The sequence below is a fragment of the Sciurus carolinensis genome, chromosome 3 (genome assembly GCF_902686445.1).
Source record: "Sciurus carolinensis chromosome 3, mSciCar1.2, whole genome shotgun sequence".
Lineage (NCBI taxonomy): Eukaryota > Metazoa > Chordata > Mammalia > Rodentia > Sciuridae > Sciurus > Sciurus carolinensis.
Genome location: NC_062215.1, coordinates 82,742,271 through 82,761,475, shown reverse-complemented (window position 1 = coordinate 82,761,475; position 19,205 = coordinate 82,742,271). Strand labels below are relative to the sequence as shown.

The 19,205-nt window shown below is 32.4% G+C and overlaps 1 protein-coding gene across 3 annotated transcripts in view; it reads left to right on the top strand.

The window, feature by feature from the left end:
- Dpp10 (dipeptidyl peptidase like 10) overlaps positions 1–19,205 on the top strand; it is a 1,299,115-nt gene that overhangs the window by 1,215,152 nt on the left and 64,758 nt on the right. For all 3 annotated transcript variants that reach the window (XM_047546244.1, XM_047546243.1, XM_047546245.1), the window contains exons 10-13: positions 2,317–2,414; positions 8,582–8,705; positions 14,153–14,191; positions 18,960–19,067. In XM_047546244.1, coding sequence (XP_047402200.1) covers positions 2,317–2,414; positions 8,582–8,705; positions 14,153–14,191; positions 18,960–19,067 — 369 coding nt within the window. The remainder of the gene's footprint in view (positions 1–2,316; positions 2,415–8,581; positions 8,706–14,152; positions 14,192–18,959; positions 19,068–19,205) is intronic.

The window sequence follows — 19,205 nt, the reverse complement described above, 5'->3', positions numbered from 1 at the left end:
GAAAGAGATACACAGTTCTATCTCTGTGACCTCAGGTTAATCTTCTTAATTAAAACATTATCTCATTTAATGACAATTTAGTTGCCAGTAGAATAAGGTTAATTATTATTGAGGCTTGTGTTTCAGAATCATAGAGGAAGGAATTCTGTGGTTCTGCAGGGTTTGTGGCAAATGTGAATGCTAAAAGCAAATAGATGAACTTCTAATTTGCAAACTCTTGAAATGATTCAAATATTAAAAGATACAAATGAACTTGCCATATGTGCTTAATTTCAAAACTCCATGGAAAAGTAAAAATGTAACAAAATTAGGATGTACTGAACAGCTGAATTTTGGAGACGGCCTGATATTTCTTTAGAGTTCACTTTTTACCTAAAATATGGTCTCAGGTATACACAATTTTTTGATTTGTTTTCATGTAGAAGCTAATGGGGCTATCAGTGATCCTGAACAGGTATAAACTTAGAGTGTTACTGACAAAGCTGCCATAACAACAGGATAATGGTTGATGTGTCTGGCAAAATATGTCATAAATTCTAGATTACTGGTCAGAGTTCATAGATATCAAATGTAATTAAATTTCTTTATTAGTTTAATCAGTATATTGAATAAGAATATAAGTACACATTTCACTAACTAGATCAGAAGAATTAATATCATAATAATAACTTTCCTTTTTAACTCATGACCATTTACTAGACACGTTATCATCTTCAGTCCATGTAACAAAACTATATTTTTATGTACAGAAAAGGAACCATCTTTGACTTAAAACTATTATTTTGACATGTTCTCAGAGAACTATGTGTCTCTTTTTTGATAAGCAAGTAAATTATACTGAGAATATTAAGCATCTTTTTATGATCCATGTCAAGTAAATGGCAGAGTCACAATTTGGATTCAGATTTCTCTGATTCTCAGAATAAACTAAACCAGTTCTTAAAATGTTGTCCATTCACCATCATCATGCAACATTGTCCTCAAGCTGAAGGTGGGCTTCATGGAAATGGGTGGAAGGTATCATATTACTTCTGGTCCTGACTTAATTTTGACTTTGTTGGTAATATTGTCTTGAACATGAATCTTTCTTTGTCATTTTTAAATCAGTTTTCCCATGCTTTTCCATTTTGAACTCACTTTGCACTCTTCAGTTTTGAACTCACTTCAACTCCCTCTCAATATCTCATAGTGTGTTCTGTAGCCCTCAGTCACACCATAAGGATAGCCATACCTGTTGTTTAGAAACACGTTGAGCCATAAGTAGTCAAGTGATTTGATGCAAAATTTCTTCCTGATGGGAACATTTTTCATTCATTCATTCATTCAAAGTGTTTGAGGCATGATGGAGGAAGTTCCCTTCTTGCCCCTTCCTTGCTCACAGTGTATTTTAGAAAAACTCCAAAGGACATTGCCCACAAATGAACTAAATGCCTAGTCAAGAGCATCCTGGATTTAAATACTAGCTCCCTTTGCTAATAGACAGTTGGTTTAGCTACTCCATTTTCATCTGGAAAATGGGTATATCTTAGGACTGTAGGAGGGATGTTTAGTGAGAAAATTCATGTAATATATGCCAGAAATGTACCAACTCCTACTTGCAAGTTATTATTTAACACAAATTTAATTCCTGTTCTCAAATGATGAATACCTCTCACTTCCCTTACAGTTTTCATGCCAGATACTTAAGGAGGGCAGTCTGCCCATTTTTTAAGAGATCAATTAAAGAGTCATTCCATTTAAGAATCACTAAAGTGTAAAAGAAACTTCAGGTAGATGAATGCAAAGGCATGCATTGAATTTTCTGGAATTTTAAGCATGTGACATATGCTCTATATCATATATGATAATCATATATGTGAATAGGATTTCTTTTTTTTCCCTTTCTTTTTTCCTTCTCTCCTTCCTTTCCTCCTTCTTTCCTTCCTTTAATCTTTCTCTCCTTTTGAGTTAGCCCCATCTCCCCACTGCAGTTCACATGCTATCAGGTGAGCAGTTGTTTGATCTACCAGTTGTTTTGCACAGTCAGTCCTTCTGGTGCCTTTCTATGGAAGAGCAGGGTAGCACTGCCTGATGAATAAAGTCGTCATGATTTCCTATCACCTTTAATTGTCTGACTAAAACGCTTGAGAAGCAGCAATCTGCAGAAACAATTGAAAGCAATCAAGTTGTTGAATTTAAAATCATTTATACTTTAGAGAAATTAAACTTTTTTCCCCCATGACACAAAAAAGTAAACGAGTCAAAGTGCCTTTTCTTTTATTCTCAATGTAGCCTAATGCTTAATATACTTGCATTACAACTTTCATTTTCTCAAAGGCAGGTCAAGTGAACCCAACAATAAAATTATATGTTGTAAACCTATATGGACCAACGCATACTTTGGAACTCATGCCACCTGACAGCTTTAAATCAAGGTATGCAATTTCAATTTCACTTTTACGGGGAAATAGATATTTTCAATCCAATTATCATTTTGTTGCAATTTAGAGAGAGATGTGATCAGCTCAACAATTCCACTTGAAAATAAAGCTGAGGTTGCCTCCATTAGTGAAGAATGAAGTCATTCTGGGTGTCTGGCTGTTCCCAAGACACATTTAGTTTCAAGGTGATTAGCAGCATCGCAAATGACTGAAGATACTGATACTGAGAATTGGGTCTTTTGCTAGAGATGTGATAGAAAGATAAGGACAAAGGATAATTTCGAACTGAATTTTCTTTTAGAAAATAGTCATTCCAATTTTTTTAATGTGCTCTTTAAAAGAGTGTAATCTCCCTAAAATTTGTTTATTTTTCCAACTTCCTCCCCACAGCTTGCCAAGAACTTGCTAGCATTCTTCTCCAGGCAGAGAAATTTAATGAGATTTTGTTTCCACTTACCCTACCTCAGAAGCCTTCACTTTTAAGAAGTTTGAACAGAGAAGGAAAAAAAGCACATTTTATGTGTCAGAAGCATAAATTTAATATTAGCAAAGTCTTTAGTAGTGAACAAATAATCAAACAATCATGTGTTTTGAAATCTGAATGGGCTCATACTTCAAAGGAAATTTTTTTCAAATGTTGCAGACATTTAGAAATTTATCAGAGTTCTGAAGAAGGAATAGGCAAGTAGGAAAATGGTTTCATGCTGTATTGAATGATTTGGGGCTAAGCTCAAATTTTGTTTTGATGATGTCTATAATCAATGCAGGGTGACTGATTCCAGCAGAACTTTCATTAAAATGTTGACATATTGAGGGAAATCTCATCCCACTTTGGGTTGCACAGATAGTGCAACCTAATGTGTATGGAATTTTTTTCCATTTGAAAAACTAATAAAAATCTATGCAATGCTTTCTCTGAAAGACCCCTCCTTAACTAGCTAATATAAACTGTTGTGGTTTTTTTTTTTTTAATTTTCTTTTAATCAGTGGGAAAGGTGAAACTCAGAAAGATTAAATGGTTGAAATACAACCTCAGAACCAGTTGTTAGCCTTGGAAGAACATGAGGTCATCAAGTCACAGAGCACTTTAGCCCTATTGTAATGGAAGACCTAAAAGTGGATCTGAAGTGGCATACGTAATGCCACTGGGGTCACCAAATCAAATAGAAACTTGTCTTTCTGAGCTTGGTCTATCAGCCATGAGGGATTTAGTCAAAGGTGAAGCAGTCATAGAAATATTCTCATTCTGTCTGGTCTTTAGTCGTGGGATGCTCTGATTTAGCAGGAAAGGGCTGAGTGTCTGCGTCAGTGTCTGCCACCATTCCACAGTGTCACCTGGTCTCTGGACCTCTCTCAGGGCCAGACTCCCTCCACCTCCATCATGAATTAAGAATCTATAGGTTTCATTCTTTATTTTTACATCTTATCCACATGGATCATTTTTATAATATCCATATTTCTTTTTAACAGGAGCTAGTGATACCTGACCTTGATTTTGTTTCCTATTTGTAAAAATGTAAACAGGATTAAATTGATTATAAGTGATATACTTTCCTCCAACCCTATTAAATCTTCCACATCATTAAATGACCCTTCTGATTTTTTTTGTTATTTTGTTTTTTGAATATGTGTTGTGTTCATACATTCCATTTTAGACATTTCTTAGTTTTTAGTAACAATATAAAAATCATATATGTAAATTATATGATATGTAATTTATTTTAAAGTACATATAATTTTTTTATAATAATTTACATCTTTTGTATGCTATATAAACAGTTGCTATATTTTTATAATCTTTAGAATTTCTGTGTAATGGCAATCAGTAAGTGAGCTATATTTTATTATTCAGTGAAGTTATAAATTATCTTTTTTCTTTTCAATTTTTTTCCTGTCATACTTAAAACTCAAAAATGACTACCCCTCAGTTTTCTTCTATTAAACCACTGTAGTTACAAAATAATAATGGAATATCCATCATTATGCCTATATAGAAGGAAGATACATAAGATAAATGTAGGAAGATGTTCTTTACCTTAAAAATTAGATTCCATTACCTCCATGTGAGAGAAAAAATTTTGCTTTGAATTGAAGGTCTTAGGTCATTTCTTTTAGTCTTTTTATTTGGAAAATGGTTTTATCTGTTTATAACAACTAGAGATTATAATTATAGAAAGGTTTTCAAGCTACCATCATCATGTGGTAGATACTCTAGCCAAACACTATAATTAGATTTTATCTCATTTATATGGTTTTATAAAAGAAATTAAAAGGATAAGATATCCTGGGTAAAGGCATAATTTATTTTCTAAGTTTCTACCTTCATTTGCCTTCTCCATTTTCTTTATTTATTATTCATTCATGCATCCAAAGTTTAGCTAAAGCACTTCATTAAACAAATTTAGAATATGAATGCAGCCTTTCCTCAGTAGTAGTTCAATACACGCTCATCTCTTCACCATTGAGCTCATCTTTATTGGATTAATGGTCTGTGATGATTCTGAAAATAATGTAGCAGCATGGTAGGACCTAAGATATTGGCCCTGCCTGGATACCAACCTCTAGAAGTAATGGTGGGAGCTAGAGAATCATCTCATCTTGTGAGAAAGAGCTATTTTGCAAATTGTTGTGCTGTGAGTTTAAGATATTACAAGCACTCAGTGCCTTTATTAGAAAATTTAGCTATGAGTTTAAATTGTATAGTTAAATTCTAATGAAGAGTTTTTTTTATAATGAATCATACCAATTTTTTTCATAGATGAGATGCGTGTCACATTATTTGGAGGGAAATGACACATCATCCTTTGTGTTCATACCTTTCCAGTCTGAACAGTAAAAGTAATCGTCTTTGGTTTGTCCTTACCTCAAGTCTTCAGCATTATTTGACTTATTTGAAATCTTTCTCTGGCCACCCACCTTGTGTGACCCATTACTCTCCACCTACATCATTCATGTGACACTGTAATATTGCTCCTGTCACTTGGGTTTGACACTGTCATGCTCTCTCTTCCTATTTCATTGAAGTATGTCTAACCTACATCTCATATTCTTCCAAGGAGTATCTGTGCCTTTTAAGAAAATCTAAATAATAGATTAATCTGTGTTCATGACAGTGTCCTAAATGACCTTTTTACAAGTAGCACATAGTTATTAACAGAGGTCTTTGGGAGAATACTCACTAAGAGAAAGTCATGAATGCAGTCACAGTATACTTCTGGGCAGAATTCCTGGGTTGTCTAAGAAGAGAATGATCTCAGAATAACTGTATTTGCACAAAGATTATGTTGTGAGCCCAGAGTAGTGATTATACATAAGACCAATTAAATCACAGGTGTGACTGCTAACATACCTGTCTGCAGGTGATGCTAGGGTCTCCACTCCATATACCCTGTTGTGGACAATTAGATCTGCTGTGCCAGACCACCCAGCTGATAGAAAGTCTCTGTTGACTTGAGTGCAATCCCTCTAACCCGCTTGTCTCTGTCTCTGTGGCTCAAGAGGACCAGATCCTCGAGTACTTCCTGGGAAATCCAGAGCCATGGAGACTAGGAACAAGCAGGAAAGCCAGTTTAAGAAAGGGACACTTCTGCTGGCTACTGGTCGTGGAACACCAGATCTAATATGTTCATGAGATGGAGTTCCAGGAGGACAGCCACATCTGCAGCAGGCAGGCCAAGAAGTGTCACATTTCCAGGTAAGGGTACTACTAGAACTACTTTCTCATGCAGAGAAAGCCTGAATGCTTTTGAGCACGCAGAATATATCCCTGTGAATAACAGGGAGATGTGCACCTAGGATCCTGGGACATGGAAAGCAGGAACACAGGAAGATATTAACTGTACATGTTTATTTTCTCTCTAAGTCAAGGACTACTTTAACTTCCATTTTGGATGTTTCCAACACTTTAACATAGATATTTCAATGCCTAGAAGTTACCCTATATGAGACTGTACACATTCAATTTTGAAGAGAACTCTCAGTACAAAGATTGTGGTTACCATGTGCAAGGTCACCCTTGAATATAAATAAGTTGTATACTGAGGTATCTCACATCAGATTCAATTTTGCTTATTAACACAAGGTGCATTAAGTACAAACACACAAAAATTACATCATTTACTCAAAGAGCAATGTAAGTGTATGACTACAAGTTCATGATTTTAGCTTAACAATTTTACACCTAAGTTAGTGTCTCTTAACAATTCAGTTATTCACCAGACTTGCACTGGTTGTCTTTTCCAAGTGTCAGTTCTTTTTGAAAGTCACTATTTGCCTTCATAATTAACAGATATAAATATGTCAGTATTTCTAAAGGTGTTGCAAAGATTTTCTAGCAACATTTCATTTGAATACTACTTTAAAAGAGAAAGCACTTGATATGAATATTTAAATACCGTTCTGTTATTTTATTTTTAAAATCATTTATGTTACTTTGTCATCTCATTGTGCATAAAATATATTACTTGCTTTAACTCATTGAGAAAATTCTGACTGGTTTTGAAAATTAACTATGTATTAGTCTTATCTACATTTTTTCCCCAAAATATGAACTCCTTGATTTAGCAGTCTTTTTAGCAGTGTTTACAATATTCATGTTAGATTTTTTACTTAATTTTGAACAATATTTCTACCTATCATTCAGAAATACATATTGTTGGAATTCAGCACTTCTTTTCCTGATTGAGCATAGTATCCATTATCTTTTCTCTCCAACCTTAATTCTCTAGGTAATCTATTAAATGTTAATACATTTATTTTCTGCTTTTTAATACTAATACTGCTAAATATAATGATGTATACAAAATAAATTAACTTAAACAAAACAGAGAAAGTGAGCAGGACATTGTCCCTTACAGGATTATAAGGTCCAGAGAGTTTGGTCACAGATTATACCAAAATTATCTATTATTTGGTTCACAGTTGTCTTGCTAACTCTATTTAGGGCCCTTCCTATTATGGTTTCCTGGAGTCTCTAGACAATTTTCAAGTGGGATTCAGTTGTTTGTGAAAGTTGCCAGATTTCTTTAAGAGACTGTTGAAGAAAATATGGCGGGCTTTACTCCATGGCAGGATAACCCTCCAACTAATGTCTTCACTTTGATGGACTGATTGTCTAGAGAGAGTGGTAGCTACTCAGCAGGGTTAGGAGTAAGTTCATGTAATTGGATATATAACTCAGATATATTTAAGGACAGGTGTTTTGTAGCACAACGTTTTTCTTAATCTGGCTTTAATATAATGCCCATGGATGATTTTTTTTTAAGTCATTTCTAAAGTAACTCATCTCTTCTGATACTAGATAAGAATAGATGTCATTTGTATCATAAATTGAATCATTTTTGATGATTGAATTTTTTATGTGGGTGTCAACAATATTATGTATTTCCAAAAATACAATGTGCAATATGTCATCATGGAAAATATATCCATCTTTCTGGAACTGAAATCACCTTCAGGATATTATTAATTAGCATCCTTTCTATATTAAAAATTTAGTAGTCACTCAACCCCTTAAGTCTGATTTCTTCTTAGTTTTAAACTCTTTCAAATAAGTAAAATAATTAACAATATTGTAAAAAAAAAGTTTTGCAAACAAAACATTTGAACTGGCTCTTGATCTTGAACAAAACAGACCATTTATCGCCTTGTAAGCAAAGTCTCATATATAAAGTGAAACAACATGAAGGTCATGCACAAGACATAATTACAAAGCCAAGATTAAGCTTTTAATTAGCTATTGATTGTGTTTTTAAAGAAACAAAGTATTACATAGCCTTAAAAATATATTCTTGTTTTGCACATGTATCAGCACCAATCAATTAATGTTTTTCATGAAAGTCTAGCTTCTGATCATTTCTTTTTATTTTCCAAGAATTGCTTTTCTGAGGAATCAATCATTTTTAAATTTATTCCCAAATTTTATGTATATTTTATATGTGTATATATATGAACATATGTTTACATACATTATTTGCATTTGTACATGTAAATATTTAAAAATAGCAGATTGTGCAAATAAATTTCTGTATATATAATGGAAATTATATGAAGAAGCGTCCTTTTAATGTTTTCAGTTACATTTGAATATAAAGTGTCTACTATTGGTTTTACTCAGATTCTCTGGCTCTAAACGTAATTTTTCATTTTTGTTTCCAAACTAGAGAATACTATATCACTATGGTTAAGTGGGTAAGCAATACCAAGACAGTGGTGAGATGGTTGAACCGACCTCAGAACATCTCCATCCTCACGGTCTGTGAGACCACTACTGGTGCCTGCAGCAGGGTAAGTATGATCACTTTTCTTCTGTGCTTGAAACAAAGCAGTTAACCCTTCCTTACAGAGAGAAATCAGGAAATATTTTGTATAAAGTCTTTGATATTTAACTTTCAAAGGTGGTTGGAAAACAAAAAACCTGTATCTTATTAAAAGGGTTTACTTGAGCAGTATCAATGATAAGCAAAAGAGAACAAATTCAGCTTTTGAAAAACAAGTGAATTCTTGGGTGACAGAAAGAGTAGTCTAAGCCACATAAATGTCTTTCTCAAATTTAGAACTTTTTTGTACCTCTTGTCTTTGATTAACTTGGGGTCCTAGTAAACTTCTTTCTGATCTTATTTAAAGACATTCATTTTTTTTTCTGTAGTTCAGATTATCAAAAGACACTGTTTCTTTGTCCTACAGTTAAGTAAATGTAAATTTAAAAATTTAGGCTCTTGAACCAACAAGTAAATTGTATTTCAGTTTCTAAAGTCAGTTTTTATAAACTGTGCAGTAAATTCAATATATGTCATTTTTAAGGTTCTCAGTAATGGGGCAATCAGATTAAATTGTTCTATTAGGTACTACACAATTGAGTAAAGGATTCTCTGATTATTTAACAATGTAATTTCCAAATGTCTGCTCTGGAAAATATGGAATAAACATTATAGACCAGCATTTCTGTTGTATACTAACACCAAAAAAACCACCATAAAATATCAGATATTTTATCATATTATGCAATATATATACATATATACATATATGTACATATATTTTCTGATATTTTGCAATAGGAGAAACAGGGCATGTTGGGTAAGTGCTCTGTCTCTGAACTGCATCCTAAGCCCTCTACTGGCTACAATTTTAGACCACAGAATAAAGACATGGAGCCCAAGGAAAGTAAAATGTTGTTACTTATCTAAGGAAGCAGGAAGAATCAGCAGCAGACTTGACAAGGATATTGTGAGAGAAAACATTCTCATATAAAAATTCCTAAACTTATTTACACTTGACTCTAGCAATGTACATGGAGGGGTCATTAGTGCCTCATGGATAGAGGGATTCTATCCTAGGGACTTAAGATTGGTTTACTATTGAAAACCAAATAATATAATATATCACAAGATAAAAAGAAGAAAATAATTAAATACTATAGTAGTTGGAGAAAAAGAAATTGACAAAATTTGGTATCCATTCATGGTAACTTCCAATATATATAACTAGAAGGAAACATCTCCAATCTGATAAAGGATATTCATGAAATAGCTCACATTCAATAAGAAAATACCTTATTCATATAAAGAGCAGCAATAAATCATGGATATCCATTATCACTTCTATTTATACAAACATTACTAAAAGATCTAATCAAAGTACCTCAGCAAGGAATGAATATTATGTTAGGAAAGAACAGAATGAAACTGTCTTTATTTGCAGATGACATTTTCGTGTACATAAAATGTAAGATGTACAAATAACCTAGAATAAAAGAACACATTTTGTAAGGTCAGTTTACCAACACAATTTTTTTGTTCAATTTCCTGACTTTTGATAATTTTGTTGTTGGGTTACGGATTCTAATTTTCACAGGAAAAATTCACTAAACTATTTAGGGGTAAAGAATGCAGTGCCTCCAAATTGCTATCAAATGTTTATTTTAAAAGCATAGTTCTAATTTTTTATTGATTTTTAAAATGCATGTTTCTATCTTCTTTGATGCTTTAGAAACTGGGAAAAGAGGCAATAATAACACAAATGATGCAAAAATATAAACAAGTGGTAATTATGTCAAATGGGTATACAGAACTTGCTTAAACTCATAAGTCTCATAAATTCTCCAAGTTTACACTTGTTACAAAAAAAGAATTTGGAAATCACAAAATACATTTTTCTATACTAATACTACTTAGAAAGAAATATGCTAAAATACCACTAAAACTTTAAACATTAATTATGTAAGCATAAATGCAACAAATACTCTGAAAAATTTCAATATTGAATATTACAAAATTGCTGAAAGGCATTTAAAAAGATGTAAATGAATGAAAGCTAGCCCATGTTCTCTAATTGAAAGCTTTACTCTTGTTCATATGTCTGTTCTATACAAATTAAACTATAATTGAAATATGATATGAAATAAAGTCCCCTTGGACCCTTTTTGTAGAAAAATTTTAAAAATTATGTGGAAATGGAAAAACTTGAACAAGCCCAAACTATCTCGTAAGAGAAGTTGGAGGAGTTTGTACTTCCTGAGTTTGAGGATAATTACAAAGCTGTTGAAGCCTAGGGATAGTAGGAGAGGTACAGTGACATGCAAATAGAACAACTGAATCACACAGTTTGTAGAAATTAGGCCCATATGTGTGATTAATTGATTTTCAACATAGATACAATAATATTCAATGGAGAATAAAAGCACAATACTGGAACAATTGGCATCCAAAAGGGAAAAAATGAAGTTTCACCTCTATTTCATATCATAGTCTAAGTTTATTTGAAATAAACCACAAAGTGTACTATTGGAAGTCTTTTAAGGGAAAATACAGGATATAACTTCACTGTGTTGAACAGACAAAATTTTACTAATCCTAAAAACAGCAACACATGGGATCTCATCAGTATTAGAAACTTCTCATCAAAGGGGCCATTAAGGAATTTGAGAAACTATAGACTGAGGGAAAAACTTTTGCAAAATATGTATCTCACAAAGCAAAAGAAAATCCAAAAAATATGTCAAAGCAAGTGAATAGAAATTATAAGGAAGATGATAAACATATGAAAAGGTTATCAACATCAGTAGATATTAGGGAAATATAGATTAACATTATAATAGGATAACACTCCAAACCTTAACATGACTAAATTAATCAAACAATGAAAATGTTAACAACATTATTTGTTGATGATGTGGTAAACTAGAATTTTCATTCTTCATAGGTGGGAGAGTAAGCTGATATACTTACTTAAAAACTGATTTTTCAGTTTACTTTATTTTAAAATATTTTATTTTTCAATTAATTTTATTTTAAAATAAAGCTAAACATGTATATATCATTATGTTTACATAAAAATAAACATATACATATATATGTATACATATCACATGCATGAAAATACCTGGTAATTTCATTTATAGCTATTTTCTCAATAAATAAAATGTGTCTACCAAAGGATTAGTAAAGAAAAAAAAAACAAAAAAACTTCATTAAAGCTTTACTCACAATAACTAAGACTGGTGACTCTTTGTGCATTAACAGGGAATGGATTTTAAAAATTAAGACCCATCTATCCAAGGGAATTCTGAGAAATTTGAGAAGAAATAACAATCAAATGTTGGTAGGCTCAATAATGAATTTCACAAACACATGATATAGGAAAAACCTCACATCAGCAAGTGCATAATATGTTTGTGATGCAGTTTTAATTTTTTGAATTACTGAAACAAATAAAACTAATCTATAGGGGAAAAGATCAGGAGAGTGATTGCTATTTTGGAATCTCTGGGAAGAAGTATGAAGGAATGTTTGGAGGAAACATAAAGATCCTATATCTGAGGGATATAAATAAATTCAGCAAACTCATCACATTATGAACTTAAGATTTGTGTATTCACTACATGTATACATTTTTAAAACATACTTTTTAAATAATCTGTAAAGGAAAGAAAAATAAAAAGGTAGAAATTTAGAATGAGATGATAAGTATAGATGTGGATATGAGATAGGAGAATCAATCATTTATTTACTAGGTTTGACAGACACTTGTCACATTAGGCTTATATTAGATAATTTATCTCGATCATCCTCATTTGTCTTGTTACATTTTGGACTGAGAAGCCTTTCTCCATGTATTTAATAAAGTGTCCTATAGGTTTTCTTATTCACCTGATTGTTAAGTAATTTAAAAATTGGCCTGCATATTCTACTTAATCAGAGAAAGTCTGTTATCTTCTTATAAGGATAATCTAAATTCTTTTTATTGAGTATAGATAAAGGCAACAATTGGAAAATGAAAGATAGTGCAATGAATCTGATACAACTCTCCTATGTACATATGCAAAAATACCACAGTGAATCTTCCCATCGTGTACATCCACAAGAAATTAATTTTAAAAATAACTGTAGGTAAATGGGAGGAAGATCAATAAAGGGAAGGGACCAGGAGGTAGGGACAGGAAAGGGGAAGGAAAGGTACTGGGGTCTGAATTAGAACAGATATATTCCATGCTTGTATAATTATGTCAAAATGAATTCTACTCTCATGTAACTAGAAAGAACCAATAAAAAGGAACTAATTTAAATGTTATAATAAGAAAAGAGTAGTCCTATCATATCATTTGATATCTTATTGATGTTCTATTGTAATTCTTTGACATATTCAGAGTTAAAAAGGTTTTATTTTCAGTTAATTGAAATAGTAAAATAAATAAAAAGTAGCACATGAAGTTTTGGACTCTGTCTTTTTCTAAGAAAACTTGGTGGTAGTAGTGAGTACCCTCATTGATATTTTATACCTGTGTTCTCTAGGTACTGTGAATGGCTATGGCTTAGGAACAAATAGGAAGAGTGATTTAGGCAGATGTTTTCATAATGTCTGCATGTGGTGAAGAGCTATTGAAAAACATGCCCCCAAAAGAGAAAGTGATCAATCATAAGCAATAATAATATGAATTTAGAAAGGGAAAGTGATAAAAAATTGTAAATACATTACTATTAAAAATTTGAAATAAGCACCTTTGCATATAGAAAAACCTCAAATATTTTGTATTTAGTTTTGTTAATATGAATACTCTTGTTATAGAATCATTTCTTTCAAAAATTGCAAGCTATTTCATGTCACTACACAGAAACATTACTAAAACATTTTACCTGTACATATTTGAAAGAAGTCAAATTTTTCTTCTTGCAATATAATTTGGGTTCAGACCATTTGTAAAAATGCTTTAAAGAAATGTATAATTTTGGCATTTCAAATGTTTGATGTTTTTCCTAAGACTGAAGTACTGCTAATATAAAAAATGGCAATGATTAAGAGTAACTTGAATATTAGAAGAAGGTCCACTTTTTAATTTTATTCCTGGCTATTTGCCTAGTTCCATTGGAGGACTTACTAATTTTGTTTCCTATGATGCCTAGAGGTGAAAAGAGACAGCGTCTGGTGGTTCAAAACAGTTTGAATGAGGTAATCAAACATAGCTGGAAAATGATCTTCTATCCCTGGTGACATACATCTGGGAATGCTATAAGAGTTCACCATAAAAAAATAAGACTCTATAATTAAATTATCATTTAATACCAGTTCACTACTTTTCATTCATTTTAAATCAGTAATGACAATGGGATATCTCATAGGGCATCACTGCTTGAAGGGAGGATAAAGTAGTCTGAAGTCAACAGTACAAAAAGGGTTAAATTAAATATGCTTGTTTTGGTCTTAGATGCTTCATTCAATTAATTGTTTTGTTTCAGAAATATGAGATGACATCAGACACCTGGCTCTCTAAACAGGTACAGTATAGGTGTTCTTACTCTAAAACGTTATTTCAGTAATATGACTTTAAGAAGTTGGTAGTTTATACAATATGATTCCTTCCCATTAAGATATTTATGATTTGGGTTTTCTATGACATCATTTGCAAAAAAGTTACTTCTGTTTTGTATGAATGTAGATTACAGAATAACTTCCAGGATCCAATTTCAGGATTGCTCATGTAAATAAACATTTGTTTAGATGAAGGAAAAAAATGTTGCAACCCATCAAAACTGGAAACCATCTGTATTATTCAAATTGCCCAGAAATTGTTCAAACCTCCACATAAATTGGTCATTTGGATATTATTCAGATGAACACATTTTTCTTAGATGTAGTCTAGCTCACTGTGCTATTGTGTGACATAAATGAGCCTGGAATTGAGATAAGTACAATAGAGTGAAAACCAAATTTCTCTGCAACCTAGTCTCATACTGGACAATTTAGAAGGAAACACAAATAGGCTATCCAGATACTGTCAGATCCATTTCACTGCTCACTCCATCATTGCTTTTTTTTAAAGAGAAGCATTATACTTTGTGTGGTGGCGTTGTTTTGGGTTTGTTTGGCTCTTCACCGCTGTCCTTTATTTCATATTCTCTTCCTGGGTGTCATTCACATCTGTGGTTTCAATTATCTCCATATATTGAAACTTACACGTTTACAGTCACAGACACTTTTGAGTGTTCAGAAACATTCACATTCATCTTAGCATCTTCTCCTAAATCTGTAAAATATAACTATAAGTTATGTCTAAACTGAACACCTTTTTTTTTCCCCGTACAGGTCTTATTTCATTTTTGCAGGGGTGGCGGGTACCGGGGATTGAATTCAGGGACACTCAACCACTGAGTCATGTCCCCAGCCCTTTTTTGTATTTTATTTAGAGACAGGGTCTCACTGAGTTGCTTAGTGCCTTGCTGTTACTGAGGCTGGCTTTCAACTTGTGATCTTCCTGCCTCAGCCTCCTGAGTTGCTGGGGTTACAGACAAATGCCTCCATGCCCGACCTTATTTATCACAGGAATAATAGCACCATTATCCATCTAGCAATTAAAACAATTAGTTAGCATCCATTCTGAAACTTTTTTATGCCTTTAGCATAGTTTCCTCCATTTCAATTCTCAGTATGAATCTCTATTATCCTTGTCTTGAATATATAATTAATCATCAAGTTTCACATTTTTCAATGATCTATCAAGTCAATTGACTTCTCCAGTTCATAAATATTTCCCAGGTTTAAATGACAGGTACCACAAATCCTTCCTTATTTGCAAACTCTTAACCCTTCAGGCACCTGCCAATCAGTTCACACTGCAGTTTGACTGAGTGACATTTTTTGAAGTATGCATTTGATTGATATTACCAACCTTATCCTCATATTCCCATTCCTATGACTCAAACAACTTTTGTCTTCTCTTTCAGTCCTTCAGATAATGACCAACATCCTTGCATGGTCCACAACAGATGAGACTGGAAGTTGTTTGTGCTGTGTCTCATACCATCCTTACAACCATTTTCTATCCAAGCCACCTTAGCCCTCATAAGCCAAGGACCTTTTGCATATGCCTTTCCTTATGAACAGTTTCTTTCAACTACTTTCTTCTTTGAAGTTTATTCATTTTTCAAACCTCAGCTTAATTTATCTATTTAAAAGAATTGCCTTCCCCAACCACCCTGTCAAATCACCTCTCCCAATGTAAATTATCCTAAAGTATAGACTTTATGTAACACATGCCATCATTTTTGTGATTTCTGCATTAAGATTTAGGGGCAGAAAGGATGTTTGTTTTTTTGCTCTTTGTAATCCCAACATCAAACATGGGATTTGGTATATAAGAAGTACTCCACAAACATTTATTGAATGGATAAAAAAATAAAATAAAATGTAAATAAGTTAAACCCATATGTGCTTGAATTATAGATATATAAAGAGATAGAAATATATGTATATATGTACATATGTGTATATTTATACATTTATATATATTCTGCATATATCTGTCTACATGCACAAATATCAGTTTAATCAAATGTTTTTTTCCTAGGCAATGTGTATGATAAATTGGAATAAAACCTTGGTTTTGCAGCCAATAATGGACTCTCACTCAAATTCAATACTGAAAATAAAACCATAAAAATGTGAACTTAATGGAAATTGATATATTTGAGTAACCTTGCTTTATGAATCTATTCTTTCTATATTTTTAATGTCAGTGACATTCAGAATAGTTTAGCAGACATCAACATATCTAAACTCAAAATTCCAAGTTTATGAATGGTTAAAAGAAACATTTTAAAGCAAAACATCCAGTTATTAATTATTTAGTACAAAATACAGTTGGCAGTTTATCACAGTCGATTTGTTTTCTTAAGAAGTTCTAAGGAATTTTATTGAATGCTAGAATTGCATGAGATTGAAGGGATGAGCATGGTAGAAGTAATGAGAGGAAGTAAATTTTTAAGATGACTAGAAATTTGAATCATATGCTTACTTTCTAGATAATAGCAAGGACAGAGACAAGTGGACAGGACTGGCCTGGTTTTTAAGGAACTTTAAGTTAGGATGACCAATATATGATAAATTGGGTCAAGTTACCAAGTTCAACATCCCAAGTTCAAGGCATGTCAGACTCGCAAACATTTCAGGTAGAACCCCCCCGATATGTTCTTTTTATGAACCACTTTGAAGGCACCAGAATGGAAGAAGGGGTGTTATTAGTGAAAGAATGCTTAGTATCTCCTTACCAAACAATAACTATTTATCCTTGAATGGAGTTCAGTGAGAGAATGTGAGTAAGGTCAACATATTGTAGAAGTATGGTGAATAGAGTGATATATGTATAAAACAATTTTTTGGGTTATTGGGTATGTGTACTCATTTGTTTATCAATTAAAAGTTGGGCACCTATTATGTTCTGCCCAACAGAATTAAGCAAATCAGATTTAATTATTAATTGACTATGAGAGTAAACCAACAAATTAATAGAGCAACATAATATTGTATAATGTTCAATACATAGGCAAATATGGGATACCTTTTAGAGTATTTAATGAGAGATTCCTTAATTTGTAGAGGTTCTTCAGGGAAATTTGAAAATGGTGTACGTCTCATGAAATTAAGTTAAAAAAAAAAAGTAAAAATTACCACAGGAAACAGAAAGTTTGTTTCACATGGAAAATGCCCTAAAGATAGAGGGAGAGATGGAACAGATAGAATTATTGACTCTATTATAGTTGAAAAATGGGATTTATTCAGTCAAGTATTTTGTCTGTCATATAGCAGTAATGCTACTTTCCTGACCTTGAAGTATATATCAGAGTTTTCAATTTATTACATGTATTATCTTAGGTTTTCCTAAATGTTCATGAAGCAGAATAGGAATATATCTTTTTATGACTATTAATGGATCTTCTTACTGATAAAGTTAAAATCTGTCTCTCTAGCATATTAAAATACTTATTGATTTATTAATTCAGTATATAATTTATCAAACACAATTTACAAGTCACTGTCCGAAATGGTGGAAACGTAGAATTAAAGGTTCCTGCCTTGTGGGGCTCGCATTACAGAACAAAATTGCATATTTACATGCATCTACACATGCTTGTATTCATATGCATACACTCACAAACAGATGCATGTATATATAAAATATATGTTGAATGATGATGGTTGTTATTTACAAAGTAAAAAGAAGGTAAAAGATGATGAAGGATGTCATAGACTTAGATGATCTGGCTTCTCTGGTTATGCTTTACATGAGATAATCAGTAGAGTCCTCATTGATAAGGTGACATTGGAACAGAGATATGAAGGAGACAAGAGGAAGAGCTAGACAAGGTAATAAAAAAATGCAAAGACTGTGGATCAGGAGCCCAGGGAGAAAGCAGAAGGACAAGAAGACATATCAGAAAGCATAGGGACAAGTCATCAAAACAGGTTGGAAGGCCATTTAAAAAAACCTACACATAAAAGCCTTTTTTTTTTCTATATATAACCACTCTCATTAATTTGATAGGAAAGAATTCAGTGTTCTGTCAGATAAATACATTTCCTGAACATTCTCCTGGAAGCAAAATAAACCAATCTCTAAATGTGGCTTTTATCATTTGCTTTTCAAAAATAATTTCATTTACTTAATATGCCTCTATAATTAATTAAAAACTATCAATTAGGAATTCACTGTTGTGGCTGGGCATTTGTTTGTGTGTTTGTGGAGAGATGAGCAATGGAAACAAGAAACTTGAATGAAATTATTTTCTGTAACTTTTTGCGTTCATATTTTAGGTAAATTTTGTGCTCATTTTCAGTATTGAATCTTCAAGTAACTAGAGCTGCTGAGTGAAAGAGTTCTGAAAACTATATGAACTGTTATGAACTGTTTATAACTTTTTAAAAACTTTATAAACTGATGTAGATGTTCATATTTTCCTTGCCTATGAAGAATAAATTGCCAGACACAATTCCACATGGAAGTTTTTGTGTGAATCAATTTAAAAGCATCATGTCTGTTCACTGTGCACAGAGCTTCTCTGTCATGTGCACATACATGCAGACAACAAAGTGTCACATGAAGTTCAATTTCAAAAATACTAAATGTCATACTCTTTGTTTTTGTAAATACTTGGATCAGTTTCCAAACTAATTCAAAATCAGTAATTTATACACCATGTTTGATTTAACAGTAGGTAACACAAATTTCATGTACCATTTAGGATTCTTATATGTGCTTCTATATTTTAGAATGAGGAACCTGTATTTTCTAGAGATGGCAGCAAATTCTTTATGACAGTTCCTGTCAAGCAGGGAGGCCGTGGAGAATTCCATCATATAGCTATGTTCCTCATCCAGGTAAGTGCTGGCTTCTTTCTGTGGTTCAATTTCATTGTCATTATGTCCCTACAAGTCCAATTCTTATGGAATTTCGAGCTTACAGTTAATGTCTGTGAAGTGCAGTCATATACAACTCATAGACATTTTAAGAAAAGA